Raw genomic sequence first — 17,063 nt, 5'->3', positions numbered from 1 at the left:
CATCACCAATTTCATCTACAATGCAGACATCTACATCTGAGCTAGTCATCAAATCTTCCTCTGTAATCAGCAGAGAGATACAGGCACATTTCATCTCACAGGAGGTAGTAACATAAAAAAAGGTGCACTGTATCACACTTTTATGAATGTCCATTTCACTGCCTACATGATAGGATACCGAAGAGTTACTGAAAGGAAGGTATCAAAGTCCAAGGTTAGGGGAAATTAGCATCACTCATATGGTCTTTCGCACTTCTCAATTGTATTCGTTGTTAAGGAGATGAACTTGTGACCTTACTATCCTTGTGGTCATTAATATAAGGTTTATGGTGTCTCAGCCAAACACAGAGAAAACATAAAATGGAGTGCAATTAGTACATAAGAGAACAGACAACAGAAAACTAGCACTGTTCTCGTATGGTCTGACCCATGTGCTACTCCAACAGATTCTTAAAATCCGTTATTAAATTATGAGTGTAATTTTTCTAAAACAGATGTATATATTGTAGCCTATGTATTATAATAAATAGAACCACAAAGTATGCATGATTGGCTACATCTTTATTTTACTGAGATTCACCTGGCTACTAAAGAAGGTTTTGCCTCAGCTCAACTGAATTTCTTTGTAACAAAGTAAAAACGCCTTTAAATCCCCTCCAGAACTACCACTTTGATTTTGACTAACACCTCCTAAAAATCCCTGTGATACACTGCAAAATCCTACCCTTCATCCCAAACAATCAATAATGCTACAGGTTTAAGATAAATCTTTCTATAAAGTAAGGAGCTGAGAGAACAAGCTCTTACACAGCTGAGCTTCCTTTCTCTCCTTCACTGCATCTGCTTGCAGTTGGCTAAAGTTGCGGTTTCGCATCTCTGTCATCATTTGTTGAGCTTCAGCCAGTTCTTTGGCAGCATCACCCAAGGGCAAATTGTTACCCTCTGCATTTGTACCAGCTATTTGTTCCAAAAGCACTGAAAAAAAAGAAAAAAAAAAAAATAATTGTCAAATTCAAACAGAGGATGCACTTAAACGTATGCAAAAGATTCAAATAACAGGTCTAGTCTCTTTTCTGAAAAAGCATACCTGTTCCTGAATTCTTTAATAAAGTAGATCCATTTAGCACTGATTGTATTAAGCTAAAAGATATCCCATGTCACATGACCAAAGTTAGCAAGATGACATTAGGAATGAAATTTGTCCCAAATGACCAAACTCACAACAATTATTTTAAGCTTCTGATTTAAAAGTCCCTATGATAGCAACTGAGTTTGAAGTCAGGCTGAAGTCAGAATACTTAATCAAGTGGTCTAAATTTCCCTCTGGTAAAGCTTTTCTGTACCTATTCACTCTAAAGGCAAGGTACACTCCTAAGTTAGTATTATGTATTAGATTCCTGATAGGAAGAATTAATTCCACAGCTATGTCTTAACTTCTGATTTTATGAAGCTGCTTTCTAAAAAAAAAATCTCTCATGCTTAATTAAGAATATTGCAAATAAACTGAATAGATTCATAAAACAAAACATATTATGGAGCTAGAAATTAGTTTTACCTTGTATATTATTGACAACTATTTGTATTCTTGAAACCAAATCCTTCCCTTTCTGATGAGTTTGGCCAAAATTATTAAACAGCATCTCAGCTGCTTTATAGTTCACTTCAGCCTAGCAAGGGAAAAAAGTAATTAGATTAAAAATACCTAGATACAGCAAACAAATAATATTTAGTCAAGAGATGTGCACTTTTAAATTAATTTGGTAGGTCACCTTTTCCTGGAGAGCACTGATGTCATGATTTAGTTTACTGAATTCTTTCTCCAATTCATCTGCCTTTGAACCCTGATTACGAACAACAGAACGGTAATTGTTCAATAAGACCTGAAAAAAAGCAAACAAAAAAAATATATCCAATAAATCACCCAGACAAAGAAGATAATGAGTAAAGATTCAATGTGCCAGATCTTTGAGAAGGTAAATAAAGGAAGCCTTACTGATATGAAAGCTGGCCAATTGCTGCCCAAAAGCTGGGCTTTTGTTTTTGTGAGCACAGCAACTGCTATTCCAACTGAATAAAATTCCTTTAGAATAATTTTGGCATTGTTAATTTGAAATTTTTAACCTCAAAGATGAGCTGTTCATGGTGAGCAAGCCTCAGGAAAAAAGAAAAAAAAAAAAAGAACAGAAACAACAGAGACATTGATTCTCTTTCAGAGAACTACATGAAACCAATAACTTTATTCCAAAAGGTGCTGTGGATTCAGTATTTCAGTGCTGTCAGGATTCAGTATTTGAAATTAAAAGTTCATGCATGTTTCCTTGCAAGCTCATAAAAAGATTGCATAAATTCCTAGGTTCAGCTGTTATCTGCTTAATCTCAGATCAACTTTTCTGTTTACTTTACGGTACCTTTAAGTCTTTGATGCGTATTTCCAAACGTCTCATTTGCTCCAGTGTGTTGGTATCTGCACGGACATTCTGCAGCTGAGACTTAATCAGCTGAAGTTCATCACCTATTGTGCTCAAATCCTTCAGCAATGTAATTACACAGCTATCGCAAGCTAAAGGGACAATGAGCAAAGGGAAACAATACGTATTATTGATATTAGTGAAGAGAACATTTCACTGAGCACGTTAATAAATGAGATGCAATGGAAACTCTTTGATGCTTGTCACCTGGTGATTCCATAAAGAACAAAGACAACAACAAAACCCACAGTATTAAGAAAAGTGACCAAACCCAGTAAGGAGTAGAATGCCCCATCTGCATCTGGCTAGATGACTTCTTCCTGTTTTTGCCAAGTATTTGGCTGATTCTTTGTTTTTAAGAGATTCATTACAGGACACCACTATTTCTTTTTAAACTGTCACTCTTAAATGAGCTACCTGTATATAGCCAAAGGCTGCAGGCAGCAATCTAAGTTTAGTTCTGTTTTGTTACCGTATTCCGTTTATGTGGCAAGGCCTTGGTAGCAGAGTAGAGCTGCAGGGGTAGCCTCTGCGAGCAGAGCCCCATGTCAGATCAGAGCCAGCTCCAGCCAGCTCCAAAAGGGAACTGCCACTGGCCAGAACCGAGCCAGTGAGAGATACTGGTTGGGCCTCTGGGATTTAACAAAGGGAAAAAACTGCTGTGCAACAGCAGCTGGGAGAGAGGAGTGAGAAGCAGCGCTGCAGACCCCCAGGGCAGGGCAGAAGGAGGGCAGGAGGTGCTCCAGGCAGGCAGCAGCAGTTCCCCTGCGGGCTGTGCAGGGAGAGGCCCCTGGTGGAGCAGGCTGTCCCCCTGCAGCCCATGGGTCCCACATGGAGCAGATCTCCACGCTGCAGCCGTGGAGGAGCCCCCAGTGGAGCAGGTGGATGTGGCCTGGAGGAGGCTGCGGCCCATGGAGAGCCCCCGCAGGAGCAGGCCCCGGGCCAGAGCTGCAGCCCGTGGAGAGGAGCCCCTGCAGGAGCAGTTCAGGAATGATGGCATCGCATGGGAGGGACCCCCACACTGGAGCAGGGGCAGAGTGACTGGAGCGGTGGAGATGAAGCTTTAGGGACTGACTGCAGACCCCTTTCCTTGTTCCCCTGCACCTCTTGCAGGGAGGTGGCAAAAGAGGATGGATGGGGATGAGGGGGAAGGTGTTTTTAGTTTGCTTTTAGTTTCTCACTATTCTAGTCTGCTAGCTGTAAGCAATTAATTAAATTAATCTCCCTATGCTGAGTCTGTTTTACCCATGACACTAATTGGTGAGTGATCTTCCTGTTCTTATCTCAACCCTTGAGACCTTTCCGTCATATTTCACCCCTCTTTCCTTTGGGGAGGGAGAGTGAGAGAGCGACTGTGGTGGAGTTCAGCTGCCCAACAGGGTAAAAACGTCACAGTTACTTACAGTCACAATCTTCATTGGGATCCACATCTTTTGGTTCATTGTTAAAACATTCTGAAATCAGAAGGCAATCATCAGTAACCAAGGATTTCTTATGGAAACGCTACTGCTGCCTTTTTACCTTCACTGTTCTTGGCTGGTAGCCATTAAAACACTGTATTGTCCTTCCATAAATCCATGTCCACTGTGAATGTGCTAGAACACCCAGGAGGCTTGAGTATGCTAAAAAATTCAGCTCTCACCTATACCTTGATGAGATGAACACTTTTTTAATCCGTCAAAAGAAATCAACTGTAACCCCAAATATAAGCCACTTGTGTAGCAGCAGGAGGGCTCATACGTCAAAGTGTGATGAGTGTATTCCTAGAATTTGCCTAGAATAACAGCACTGTGACTGGAGCCAAGCCTATGTTGCCTTCTAGTTAAACCATTTAACCCAGGACATAGGTTTAAAACACCTATCTGCTTTAGCATCCACGTTGAAACCACAGATTCCACCTCACACAAGGATGTCTTACCCACTAGGTACTGGGAGACATTCATGACCTTCATTTACACCTGTTCCAGCTTGTTTGATTAAGGAATTAATCAGGCTTGAGTGAAAACCAGGTTGTATGCATGGAAGGAGGCACTGTGCATCACCTAAGGCACGGTGCCTGGGCCATAGTTACAGGTAGTGTACAACAAACATTGCCCTCACACTTTCCAACAAGCTAGCACAAGCAACTGCCAGCACAGCACACTGTTTAATTTGTTTGTTTGTTTTACAAACCCCATTACAAGAAGCTTGGCACTTTCCAGGTGTATGTAGGATTTCAACCCAGGATCCTAATTTCTAGGAGGCAGGACTGGAACTGACTCCTAAAAACGCCTTTATATAGGACAGGAATCTCCCTGTCTTGGTGTCCATATCCCTTTTACAGATCTAGTCCTATTGGCTACTGCAAAACTCCCAGTGCTGCCAGCTCCTGTTGAAAATGAGAAGGGTTGTGGACATCATCTACACTGAATTAAAAGGACGCACTCAGCATAGGCTGCTGCTGCCCAGAGTAAACAACAGCTTTCATCTATGGGAGGCTGGAGTGATAAAATTGGACCTGAAATTTAACAGCAGCATGAAACAGCCTGGAACAAAATGCCCAGCTGTGCCATTTCCTTTGGCACTTACACATTAAGTCATCAGAAAGTTAAACAAGATTGGTAGTGAGCACTGATGCCAAAAAGAAGACAAGTCACAAAGAATATATTTGTAAGAGAATGAAGGAAATTATTCTGAATGCAAATACATGTGCGGTTCTGCTGTTGTATAATTCAAGCTAACACCAGACACATTTCAGCTGTTGCCACGAAGCACCAATTAAATAAAACTATTATTACAGCTTGTGCACAAACAACATCAGCCAAGAAATGATGAAATGAGAAAATCTGGCCAAATGCCGAACATCATGCACACAGAAACCTGCTAGAACACGCTGTGCTGATGATCACAGAGGGTTTTATTGCTAATGTGGACAAAGAGCGGGCTGATCAGAATATCTAGCTGAAGACAAACTGAAAACAAACTGGCTTGTTGAATTTTGCCCTACGGATTAGTTTGTCCTCTTGCTTCAAAAAGAAAAGAGCGATAAAACATCAAACACTGCTTGGATCTGTTCCACTTTAAGTATAAAAATAATAAAGATGTATTACTTCAATGATGAAATACAAAATGAGAATTGCTTATTGAAAAAATGCACCAGGTGCCAACAGCAGTTCACATCACTTGCTGTTTTTGTAGTTTCTGTGACCAAAGAAAGAGAAGGTGATCCTCGCAGTCATTTGAATGCAGTATGAACAGCAGTGCAAAGAAATTAATAGCATGGAAATACTAGGAGTTACTAGTTTGACACTTCACTAACATGTCAGAAGGAAAAGACGGCTACAGGGAAAGAAAAGTATAATTTTAGTGAGGAATGAAAACATAGAAGAATCCAGGTCCTTTTCAAGCACTGTGGCCTACATGTTTCTGAATAGAAATGAATATTTCATCTCAAGAGACTCAGGTGAATCAAGGTAAATCCAGTCTAAGCAATGTAGGACCAGACCCTTTACTTCAGAATGGTAATTGATAAAGTGAATGTATAGCTATGGCATAACATTACTGTAAGAGCTTAGTAATGGTGGAGTACATGTGTGATTGATACTGGGGAAATCAAGGATGTCCCTAATTGCATGTAGGTGTATAGCAAGATTTACAGAACAGCCTTCTGAGTCAGTACCACTGCAAACATAGTTAGCTGGGATACCTAGGATGGCAGTGCCTGATGCAGACTCTGAAGATGTCGCTAATCTGTCCCAGATACATTTAAAAAAGACACATTGAGAGTGTTCTGTAAGATCTGTTTCATAAGTCTATAACACGGAGTTGCAAGATACGACTTAAACATGTCAGGAGAAGCATCATAATGCATCTAAATACATACCAGTGAAATTGAAAAGCAAAATACAATACATACTACTTATGAAGGTAAATATATGAAAAAATGGCTTAAAAGGGTCAACTCAATGACTCAGGACAGCCCTTCTTTTACTCTAGATCTCTCCTTTGGTTCAACTTATTTAAGTGCCTTCCCTCTCTACTTCCCAGAGAGAAAACAACACTCCACGTCCACAGGCTCTTACATACCTCCAGTCAGGCGGTCACAGCTAGCCAGCTGTCCGTTATTATTACAACTACATTTCTGACAGTAGCCTCCGTACTTTTGTGGATTTCCAAAATATCCTGGAGCACAACTAGATAAAAAGATACAAATATTGTTTTCATTAAATATTTGAACCCATTTTTATCAAATATACTTTCACTTGACAGAAAAAGAAACAAACAAACAAAAAAACCACTCAGTTCTAGTCCTGAAGAAACTGTCAGGAACTTTTGATTTCATGTTTTGACTTAGACAAAATGGGTGTATTTTTAGTTTACAGTATACTCTGCACTATGTTAAAAATATCTTTCCCAGTACTGCAGAAATTTTTCTAAAAATAGAACTCCCACAATGCTCATATAAGAGTAATTCAGTTAATGCATAAAAATACAATGCACACAAATGCATGCATAAACAGAGAATTTTACAAGACTTAATCAAGACAACCACATCACTTTGGTCTGTGATCCCACCAGAACTCATATATTAACTAGGATCATACTGCAAGCACACACTGAGTTTTCAAACAGCAGTAGCACTGAATGTTACCACCCTTCTCTGGGTGATATTTCCTCTTTCCATCTGTCAGCAAAACAATTCGGTATGAGTTCTCCCTGACTATTTTACAGGTAAAATACATTATCTGGATTGGCTGACTAACACTCATAAAAGTCATCCTGCTGTAAGATCTATCAGGGTAATAATGTGTAATCTAGAGACCATAAAGAGGAACTGAGGTATGGCTAGATCTGAAAGAGAAAATCTATCTTTAACCTACAGCTTAGATGTCAAAGGTAACAGTTGTGAAGTACAAGACAATGTGCTACTACTGGAGGTACAGTCTTCAGGAGAGACATCATAACTCATTTGCCTCAAGTTTCCAAATCAGACAGCTGCTCTCCATTATGCCTTAAATTCCTCCTGGATTTAAACCTCAATGAAATTGTTTCCTCTTCCTGCCTGAAATTACTTTGCTGTACCTCTTTTATTTTGCCAAACTGTTGTAGTGTTGTTCCAGCAAGAGATGGCTTCAGTATTGTGTTTGTAAACTCCACCTGTGGAGCACATCAGAATGATTTGGGATGAAGGGTATGGTGTTAAATGTCACATGGTTGCTACTAGAAACTAATTAAGAGCACCAAAGCACCATCGAGTACGCTGGAAGAAATGGTAAAATGGAACAGGGACAGAGTACGTGGGAGCTGTTATTATCAGAAAGTGAAATATAAGACAACGCACAGGGCACTTATGCAAAGAGGCTGTCACTTCTCCTTTTGGTAAAAACTGTGTATTCGCTGAATAGGCTGTGGAGAATGGTTTACATTTTTTCAGGGAGTGTTGGGTTTATACCTCACATTATACTGTAGCACCACACTACAGCAGCTGTTCGTAGAAATAGATACTCCTTAAGCATTTGCATATTACTAATATCCATACACTGACATACTACATAGTGCAGACATACCTCCTCATATGGTGCCTCTCAAAGACCTTGGTCTTCAGTATCAAGTCACTTACCGTTCACAGTGAACTCCAGTATAGCCTTCTTTGCAGAGACACTGAATTTCCTCACCATTTGCCACGCAGCCAGTTGCAAATCTTTGAGAAGAAACCAAATGTTTTTGTGAATACATAATCAAATACGTTTCACAGTCCAGAAGCTAAACTCACTTAAATGACTTTCTGACTTAAAAGTTTTATACCACCAATTAAATTCTCAGCTAATTTAATTGCCAATAAACAAGTGATGTGATTAATTCTTTAAATTATTTCATATTTTTTCTCTAAATTCTATCCTTAGACTATAGAATTACTCCCTAGACTATTATAATTCACTACCCAAAGGAATGCCTAAGGAAAACCTTAACAGTGATGTTGTAAAATAAAACAACACCATGCAGCTATTTTATCTTATCAGGCAAAAACCAATAGTCTGTGCTAAACAAAGTTTCTTCCTGTTTGGATAGATTTTTGTATATATTTTTTTTAATGGATGGAAACATTAGAAATTATTTTTATGTAGCTAATATCATTTTTCTTTTTTTAACCTAAGCAGAATAGTTGTGCACCAATTTGGGAAGCTCTAGAGTATATCTGATTAACAGAACATATTTCGTCTGATATTTCTAGAAAACTTGACTAGATTCAAATTTCTCTGGGGAGGAAATCCATTACTTGGCCAGTGTTTGGTAAGAAGAAGGCAGGTGAAGAGCAGATAGGCTATATTAGCTATTTCCATTTTTTTAACTTATGAACAGTTGGATAAAGCAAGCCTGCGCATTAAATACAGATGTCTGCACTAAGATTACATACATTCTGACTAGGTTGAAATTGCTAACTCCAATAATGCCAGGTGGGGTGCACTTCCTACATAATGCGTAGGAAGTGTACATAATGTGTACATAATGTGTATTTACCACCCTAATGTGCAGCTATGAAGCTACTGCAGTTATCATGGTCTCTTTAGATACATCAGCACTCTTAAAGCAAAAAATGAGTAAAAATATGTTCAGTCAGCCTCAGGCAAGCACCTGCAGAAGAAGTCAATGCTGTCAAAAACAGATGTCTTGGAGAGTTCTCTGATAAATGAAAAACCTGTCTATTGTTTGCTGGTGTAAATCTCTCACTTAAGGCTACCTGGCATTTGCTAATGCACCTGGCAAATTCTATGTGGTGCTTATAGCAATTTATTGCTTAAGATTTTTTAAAAATGCTTGCTTTTGTTTAACACATTTCACAGTTCAGAACTACTAGTGATGACAAACAACGTGGCTCAACATACTACGTATTTTAAACACAATTTGCTGCCCAATTTTAAGAGTCTGGCAACCTTATTGAGGGCTAATAAAAAAGATGGAATGACTTTTGCTTGGGCAGATAATGACAGGACAAAGTGGAATGGTTTTAAACTAAAAAAGGGTAGATTTAGATTTGGCATTAGGAAGAAAGTCTTCACTCTGAGGGTGATGAGGCTCTGGAACAGGTTGTCCAGAGAAGCAGTGGATGCCCCATCCCTGGAGGTGTTCAAGGCCAGGTTGGATGTGTCCCTTGGCAACCTGGTCTGGTGGGAGGTGTCCCTGCCCATGGCAGGGAGTTGGAACAAGGTGATCTTTAAGGTCCCTTCCAACCCATTCTATTAGATCCAAGGAGATTTATTTTTTCTAGCTCAGTATGTTTGCACTTCAGAGTTTCCACCTGAAGAGCCACTTTAATCTTTCAGAAATTTAGACAAGTGCCTATGAGCTTTAATTTTAAGTTATTTTTTTTATCTTACTAAATTTTCTGAATTCATAGAAAAGGGTTCTTTCATCATTGTCACTTACCTCCTAGCTATATGGTATTAAATGTGAGATTAAAGATAACTTACATTTTGCATTTCACTAAATAAAAGAATGCTTCTGAATATGCTCAGTAAGGGAAAAGACTTTTGTTCTATAGTATTCACTATGAAGATGTTACTGGAGGTTTGGTAAATAGTCACATTACAAGTGCCTGGGGATCCCCCAAGTGATCAGCAGCACACCTTTGTGTTTCAGCAACTGAGTCAGAATTGGAATATTCAGTTTATTAAAAAAGGCAATGTTTGGTTTTGGTTTGTTTTCTCTCCCTTCCCCTCCATTTGGCTTCTCATGACATTTTACGTTACCTGTTTGTATAAGGGCAAGGACATATCCGACAGGAACCCTGAGTGGCATCTCCAAAATAACCATCTTTACAGCGTTCACATTTTTCCCCAGCAGTATTGTACTGGCAGTTCTTAAAAAGGAAACAAATAAGAGAGTTAACAGTGCTTTCCCACTCAACAAGGCTTTATTATTATTTAATAATTATTTAATAATAATTATAGGAAATTTACGCAGAGGATATGTTCTTTCCCTTCCACATAATTATTTTTTGTGTGTTTTTGTTGGTTTGTTTTTTTCTATACAAACCAAATTACTTTTGCTTTCACTATCACGATAGATTGATTATAATTTTTCTCTAATTGTAGGAAGTACATTTTGCTCACCGCTGTGGAAAAGAAACAGATAAATAAGCAGTACTAAACACATTTTAAAAGACATTCAATCACATGCATGGTTTGTTAATGAAAATTGCCTTGATACACTGTAATGATATTTCAGTGGCATCCAAGAAAAAAGTCACTGTTTAAACATGACTTTAAATTTTTCATATTAACACTAATTAGAAGTCAGATCTCATTTAAAAGCAGGTTCAATGAATTGAACCCAAATGCATTCTTTAAAATCCCACAAAATTACTATCAGAACTAATTATCTTTGTAAATTCAGATCAGAATTGAATTTCATGCAGTTTTCCTAGTATACATGTAGTTTGTATTTTCCTGGAATAACTCAATAAATAATGAAAAGCACAGAAGAATTGAAGCTAATGAAACTGAGCTACTTTTCTATGACAAAACTGTTCCTAAAATATGATTCCCAACATTCTTATTCCTGTGTTGCCTGACTGTCACACACATTTATACATTATGGGGAGAGGAGAAGCAAGTTGCTTTTGCTTTACCTAGGGAAATGCTAATTTAAAATAGAAGTTGTTGAAATACATTTTGAGCAGCCATGAAAATACAGTGTAGATAACATCCACGAGGTATTCACGTTCCCTAATTCTACAGCTGAAGAAAACAATGTGCAGCAGACTAACTCAGTGTCCCACAGAGCTGAGGGTTACTAATGAAGTAAAAGTCTGAAAAAAAAAGTAAAATTGGCTGGAAGCTGTCACTGAGCAGACTGCAATGCCATTGCAGGAACTCTGACTTAAAGCTCTGGCTGAAGGCCCCACTATTGTGATTTGCAGCATGAGGGCATTTTTCCTACAATGAGCAACAGTTCTGCCTTTCCCATCTCCTCTTGTACTACATCTTCCTCCACATTTCTTTACATCCAGATTCTCTCAACTGCATCAACTGCCCTTCCACCAGCCTCTCTACATAGTAACTCATAATTTGTTTTGGTTTTGGTTCAAGAATTAATTATGTGGCTCAATTGTGAAAGAACAGGAAAAGCTACAGTTCACATATAAGCCATGTAACTAGGGAAAGCAAAAGAAATACAAGGGGCTGCATCCCCTGTCCTAACAAAACAGGCAGAAGGACTTGGGGTTGTTCAGCCTGGAGACGAGAAGGCTCTGGGGAGACCTTATAGCAGCCTTCCAGTACCTAAAGGGGGGCCTACAGGAAAGCTGGGGAGGGACTCTTTGTCAGGGAACGTAGTGACAGGACAAGGGGGGGATGGCTTTGAACTAAAAAAGCGTAGATTTAGATTAGACATTGGGATTAAATTATTTACTCAGAGGGTGGTGAGGCACTGGAACTGATTGCCCAGATAAGTGGTGGATGCCCCGTCCTAGGAGGTGCTCAAGGCCAGGCTGGATGGGGCTTTGGGCAACCTGGTCTGGTGGGAGGTGTCCCTGCCCATTGCAGGGGGGTGGAATTAGATGATCATTAAGGTTCCTTCCAACCCAAACCATTCTGTGATTCTATGAAGACACCATCCATTTAAAAATGCCTATAGCCATTGAAGAAATTCCATATATATCTGAAAAAAGTTTAAGGTATTTCACAGGTAAGCCACACTGAATGTGCCATGGTGTTCCTCTAGATACATATCATAAAAAGAACAGAGAACATAACCCAGTACTCCCAAAGCACTGTGGAATGAAGCCAGAGCAGCAACTCCCTCACACTAAGTCTGCTGGGCCTTAGCCTCACAAAGCCTTCCATGGAGGCCATCACTGGGGTGAAGCTGACATGAGAAGAAGGTACTGCTCCAGGTGAGGAGCAGGAATCAAAAGGCCAGGCTTTACACTTTGGATATGAAACCTGACAGAAATTTGATGGCTCTGTGCTGGAAAGCCTTGCTGCCTTCTCTGCACTACTACAGGCCTTTGCTTGATGGCTCCTATAGAGAGAGAAATTTGCTCCTTATTAGATGGAGGCTCATTATGGAAATACAGGCCCTCCAGGCTTTCATTTTTCTCTGCATTATCCTGAATGACTTTGCTTGCCTTAAATTTTGTCCCAGGGCCAAGAGTTGATTTAGCTCTATCTATCTGAGAGTTAACACAGCTGTGAGAAGGAGGGGATAAAGAGAAACCTAACCCACCTATTTCATGAGGCAAATGTGAAATTTGCAATTTTCTAGCTTTATAATTTTCATCTGAAGTAAAACGTCTTCATTTTTGTAGCTCTCTTTCAGCACTTTCCTGTCATGGCCTGCCCTGCCTCAGCAAAGCAGCAGACTGTAAGTCATTCCTGAGAATGTGCTGAATTACTTTATTGCTTGCATCGCAGCGCTAGGGTTGGTTGAGACAAAGTCGAGGGGAATTACGTAAGGCCCAGGAATGCACCGCAGGCAGAATGGATTCAGAACGAACAAGGAAGAAATAGAAGAGAAAACAACTCATGAAAGATTTTGGCAGGGTTCTTGTTTACACAGCAAGTGAAAAATTAGTGAAAAAATTTGAAGTGGGAATTTCTTCCGAGCAAACTGTTTAAAGAAGTGTCATGGACATAAGCTAGAGAAGCACAGTCGGCCAAATGTCACGCTCCCTTGCTACTAGGGCTATGCAGCTCCCATGAGGCTGCTTTAGGTTTAATATGGTATGTCAGGGAGCAAACTCTGCCCCACTGTATCTCCTGTAACAGCTGACATTTTCAAATTAATCTACCTTTTATCCTCTTTATCTCATTTTATTTACTCTGCTATTTTTTAATCCACCTAGCTGTAAATTTAGATTAGCGGACATTTACTGATGCTAATTAAACAAAAGGTTCTGCAAAGACTAAGCTATGCATGAATGCACTGTTCGTCAGCACTGGCAAACCCTAGCATATATGTGCAAAACTAAAGACTGCATATGCGACGATAAGCGCCCACATTTATTATAAGTAACTGCAAACACTTACATATGTGCAACTTTGGTGACTTTTTGTACTGTGAGTTAACAAAAATTAAAAGGGAAAGAAGGAAACAAAAACAAGGGCACAAATTGTTCTAACCACCCACAGTTATGTTAAACATACAAAACATTAAAGTTTATACAATTCATGCTCCTTAACAGCATAAGATACAGAGAATGGAGCATAGAAGGAATATTTTAGTTGCTAGGAATTTAGCAATGCTGTACAGTCCATACTGCAATAAGGTATGTGTTTTTGTTTTTTTTTTTCTCCCTCATTTTTTTTCAAATACATTTCTTGAATGTTAATATTTACTTACAAAACATTTTCCAGTACCATCCTGGCACCTATTTGAATTTCCATTGCAGTTGCAGGGGACACAGCGTCCAGTAAATACTCCTTTATTCTCACGATAAAATCCAAGGCCACATTCCTAGACAGTAAACAGAGAGAGGAAAAAAAAAAAAGAAAAAAAAGTGAGTGTTGGTGGGAGGTAAATTTTACAGGTTATAAGTTGGGTATTTTGAAATTGTTTGCCATTTCCAAGGAGTAGTAGAGATGTACATTTCCTGACAAGCTCTTCTACACCCATATTATTGTTTAAGTAGTAAGTATTTTAACTCAGAAAATGTCAGTGAAGAAGCTTGAGCCTAAGCATCTATCCCTGTGCTCTACATTTTGTGGTATGGGGATTTCATCATTTTTACTTTAACCTCTGAGCAGAACACGTTTCCTGTGGCTATGTACAAAGATGTAGAATATGACTTTTAAACCACACAAAGAGATTTGTTCCACACCACAGTATTCTCAGAGAAGAACATATGGAAATCTCACATATTAGCTAGTGGTTATATGAAATCTTGATGTTAATTTAACCACCGTGTACTGCTTGGAAATACTTCTAATGAGATATCTTTTACATGAATTCATCATGACTTCCAAAATAAGTCCACCTGGAGCTATAAGAAGCCATGCTTAGACAGAGAGCGAGATGATCTTACAAAACATACAGTGGTCTAATTTTTAAGTACAGGCTTGTCCCAAAACCCCAGGAAGCACGAAAAGAATGTTCAGCTATTGAAAGCACACAAGCAGAAACACAGCGTGTCAGATCAAAGTTGGGTTTAAACAGGGGGTTGAACCAGAGGATGGAACATTATGAATGAAGCAAGAGACATTCAGTTAGCCTGAACCACCTAGGTATTAACTAATATGTTAAAACCAGATTTTTGCTTGGCATGGGGACAGAAAGTACAAGGGTAGGGCAAGTAGAAGGAATTTCTCCTGGGCATGGAGCCTTTCCATGTAAAGACCAATTCAAACATTCATGCTCACACTCTCTGCTAAAGACCCTCTTAGGACATCCACCAAAAAATCCCTCTATTTCCTAAGCTGTTTTTCACTAGTTACTGAGCTGGCATGGTGCAAGGAAGATGAGAGGTTGCTTGAAAGTGAGACAACCTGTCTGAAAGTGGCTGGGCTCCCCATGAAGCAAACACCTCCTAAATACTTGCCTCAGGCAACGCAGTTCTGCACTGTACCTATGCCTTGCCTGTAACTCACACTTAGAGGCTGGCCTGAATGACATTCTGTAAACAAGTGAGAGTTGAACTTGAAAACTGTAAACCTTTTCTCATAGCAATTGCACCACCAAGACCAATGGGATTAATCTGAAGAGTAAAGGGTTTCCAGGACAGTGCCTCAAATCTTATGGCAGGTGGTTGAAGCATAAGTATTCATGCAGGGACAGAAATAATTGGTAAATTTATCAACGACATAACTACCAGAGGGAGGGAGAAAAAAAAAGAAAAAAAAACACCAAACGCCTCTTCCAAAGCAGATCCCAAAAGGAATTTTGAGTTATTGCTGTTTAAACAACAGTTGCTAGCAGCATCTTTGCTTTCTTCACATATGGGATAAATAGAAAAAGAAACGTGGGCAGAATACTAATAACATCAACAGCTCTTTTTATATTGACTTTAATGTGAGCACGGACTTTATTTAGAATAGGCATCCTCCCTTGAAATTTTTCAGATATATTTTTAAAAGGGAGAGTATGTTTCTTGAACAACAGGGAGTCAGTATACCCTGCTTCTAAAGAAACCAGGGCCTGAAATACATAAACAGAATGACTAAGTAAAATACAGGTTCTAATATGCATATAAATTGCATTTACCGAAAGCCTCTTTTTATGAAAGCAAAATGAATCACTCATTTCAGACAGATATCAAAATGTATTTGAAAAAAAAAAATCTATGCAGTTTTGTGTTTTTTTTTTTAACTTGTGTTCTTTTTAAACTTGAAAACAACACATTTGGAAAGTGTGGGCATGTTGTTTTCAAAGAAGCCTTCTCGATACTGAGAAATTTATTCCACATAAAGATAAAGCTCTAGAAACTTTCAAGTGCTTAGGAGTTCAGCTGATCGTTTGCAAGTAAACAACAATTTAAAAGAATCTTCTTGCACATACTTTTGTTAGCAAACGACTCTGAGATAAAAGACTTGTGCTATTGCCTTTATATTAAGTGATGTATAAATTACTATAAAAATGGTTCATTTAAAAAAAGAGAAGGAAGGAAGCAAGCACAGAAGGGAAAGTGAATAAATTACCTGTCTTAGGTAAAAATCCCTTTGAACTTGTTGCTGTTGACTTCTCTCCTGAAGATGAGGAAACAATAGCCTCTGCTGCATACCCTGTGCTAAACTACACCCCATAGCTACTAAAGTGACAACTAGCCATCCTACATTCTTTGGCCCCCGTGTTTGGGCCATCATTTTACTTCAGCTCAACTGTTAACATACACTATTCTTTCACTATTTACACGTTCCCTTATACTCTCCCTTACTCTCCAGCTTCTGACTCAGATTAATGAGGCTATGTGCTGAGATGGGCCCCACCTTTAAACTTTATACGTGAGTCAAGTTGTACAGCACACATTACAGTTCCTGGAGTTAACAAGTAACTCCGCAGTTCCTGTAGCTCAATATATACCTAACTTAGGGTGTGGCAGGCATCACCTTCTCCCCACCTAATGCAGTCAGACAGAGCTAGATGATTAGCACAGTAAATCACTGCCTGAGTAATACTGCATAAACATACAGGGCTACAAGCTACCCAGGTTACTGTCTTGATCACTTCCTTTGGGTATGTATTTTCATCAGTTTATGTAAAAAATAACCCACCTTAGTTTAATATAGGCAATATGTTGAAAGCAATGGGATGGCAGTATGACCTTCAGTCAGTTCTCATCAATTTGAACATGGCAAAGAACACCTTATGTGTGAAAAGTAAGTTTCTAGAAATATTTCCAAAATGACTTTTGACACATGACAACTTACCACCCTGAGCAGTGGATGCACATGGGAGATAAAAGCCAACTGTGAACATTTTGTTCACCACCATCTCTGCAACTACTGTTCTTTCATTCTCTTTTCAAAAATGTTTGCAAGGCTAGCACAGCAATTGTTGCTTTATCCTTCAACCATTTTCTGAGAGAGTAATTCTTCATATTTTTATAATGCTTTTTATAATTCTTCATATTTTTACACTGCTTACCTCTCCATTATTTGTACACTCTCCATTACTTTATTC

At 39.0% G+C, this 17,063-nt stretch overlaps 1 protein-coding gene and 1 long non-coding RNA gene across 4 annotated transcripts in view; one reads left to right on the top strand and one right to left on the bottom strand.

The window, feature by feature from the left end:
* Window positions 1-17,063, bottom strand: part of LAMA3 (laminin subunit alpha 3) — a 111,065-nt gene that overhangs the window by 21,350 nt on the left and 72,652 nt on the right. For all 3 annotated transcript variants that reach the window (XM_072034793.1, XM_072034792.1, XM_027451936.3), the window contains exons 41-49: window positions 13,791-13,904; window positions 10,196-10,305; window positions 8,068-8,148; window positions 6,534-6,640; window positions 3,872-3,922; window positions 2,409-2,560; window positions 1,770-1,880; window positions 1,556-1,667; window positions 808-975 (exon numbers count right to left, since the gene is read on the bottom strand). In XM_072034793.1, the coding sequence (XP_071890894.1) occupies window positions 808-975; window positions 1,556-1,667; window positions 1,770-1,880; window positions 2,409-2,560; window positions 3,872-3,922; window positions 6,534-6,640; window positions 8,068-8,148; window positions 10,196-10,305; window positions 13,791-13,904 (1,006 nt within the window). The remainder of the gene's footprint in view (window positions 1-807; window positions 976-1,555; window positions 1,668-1,769; window positions 1,881-2,408; window positions 2,561-3,871; window positions 3,923-6,533; window positions 6,641-8,067; window positions 8,149-10,195; window positions 10,306-13,790; window positions 13,905-17,063) is intronic.
* Window positions 1-17,063, top strand: part of LOC106015492 (uncharacterized) — a 58,731-nt gene that overhangs the window by 34,392 nt on the left and 7,276 nt on the right. The window lies entirely within an intron of this gene.

Source organism: Anas platyrhynchos, chromosome 2, assembly GCF_047663525.1.
Source record: "Anas platyrhynchos isolate ZD024472 breed Pekin duck chromosome 2, IASCAAS_PekinDuck_T2T, whole genome shotgun sequence".
NCBI classification, from domain to species: domain Eukaryota; kingdom Metazoa; phylum Chordata; class Aves; order Anseriformes; family Anatidae; genus Anas; species Anas platyrhynchos.
The sequence above is the reverse complement of the archived record's forward strand: the minus strand, read 5'-3'. Positions and strand labels throughout refer to the sequence as shown.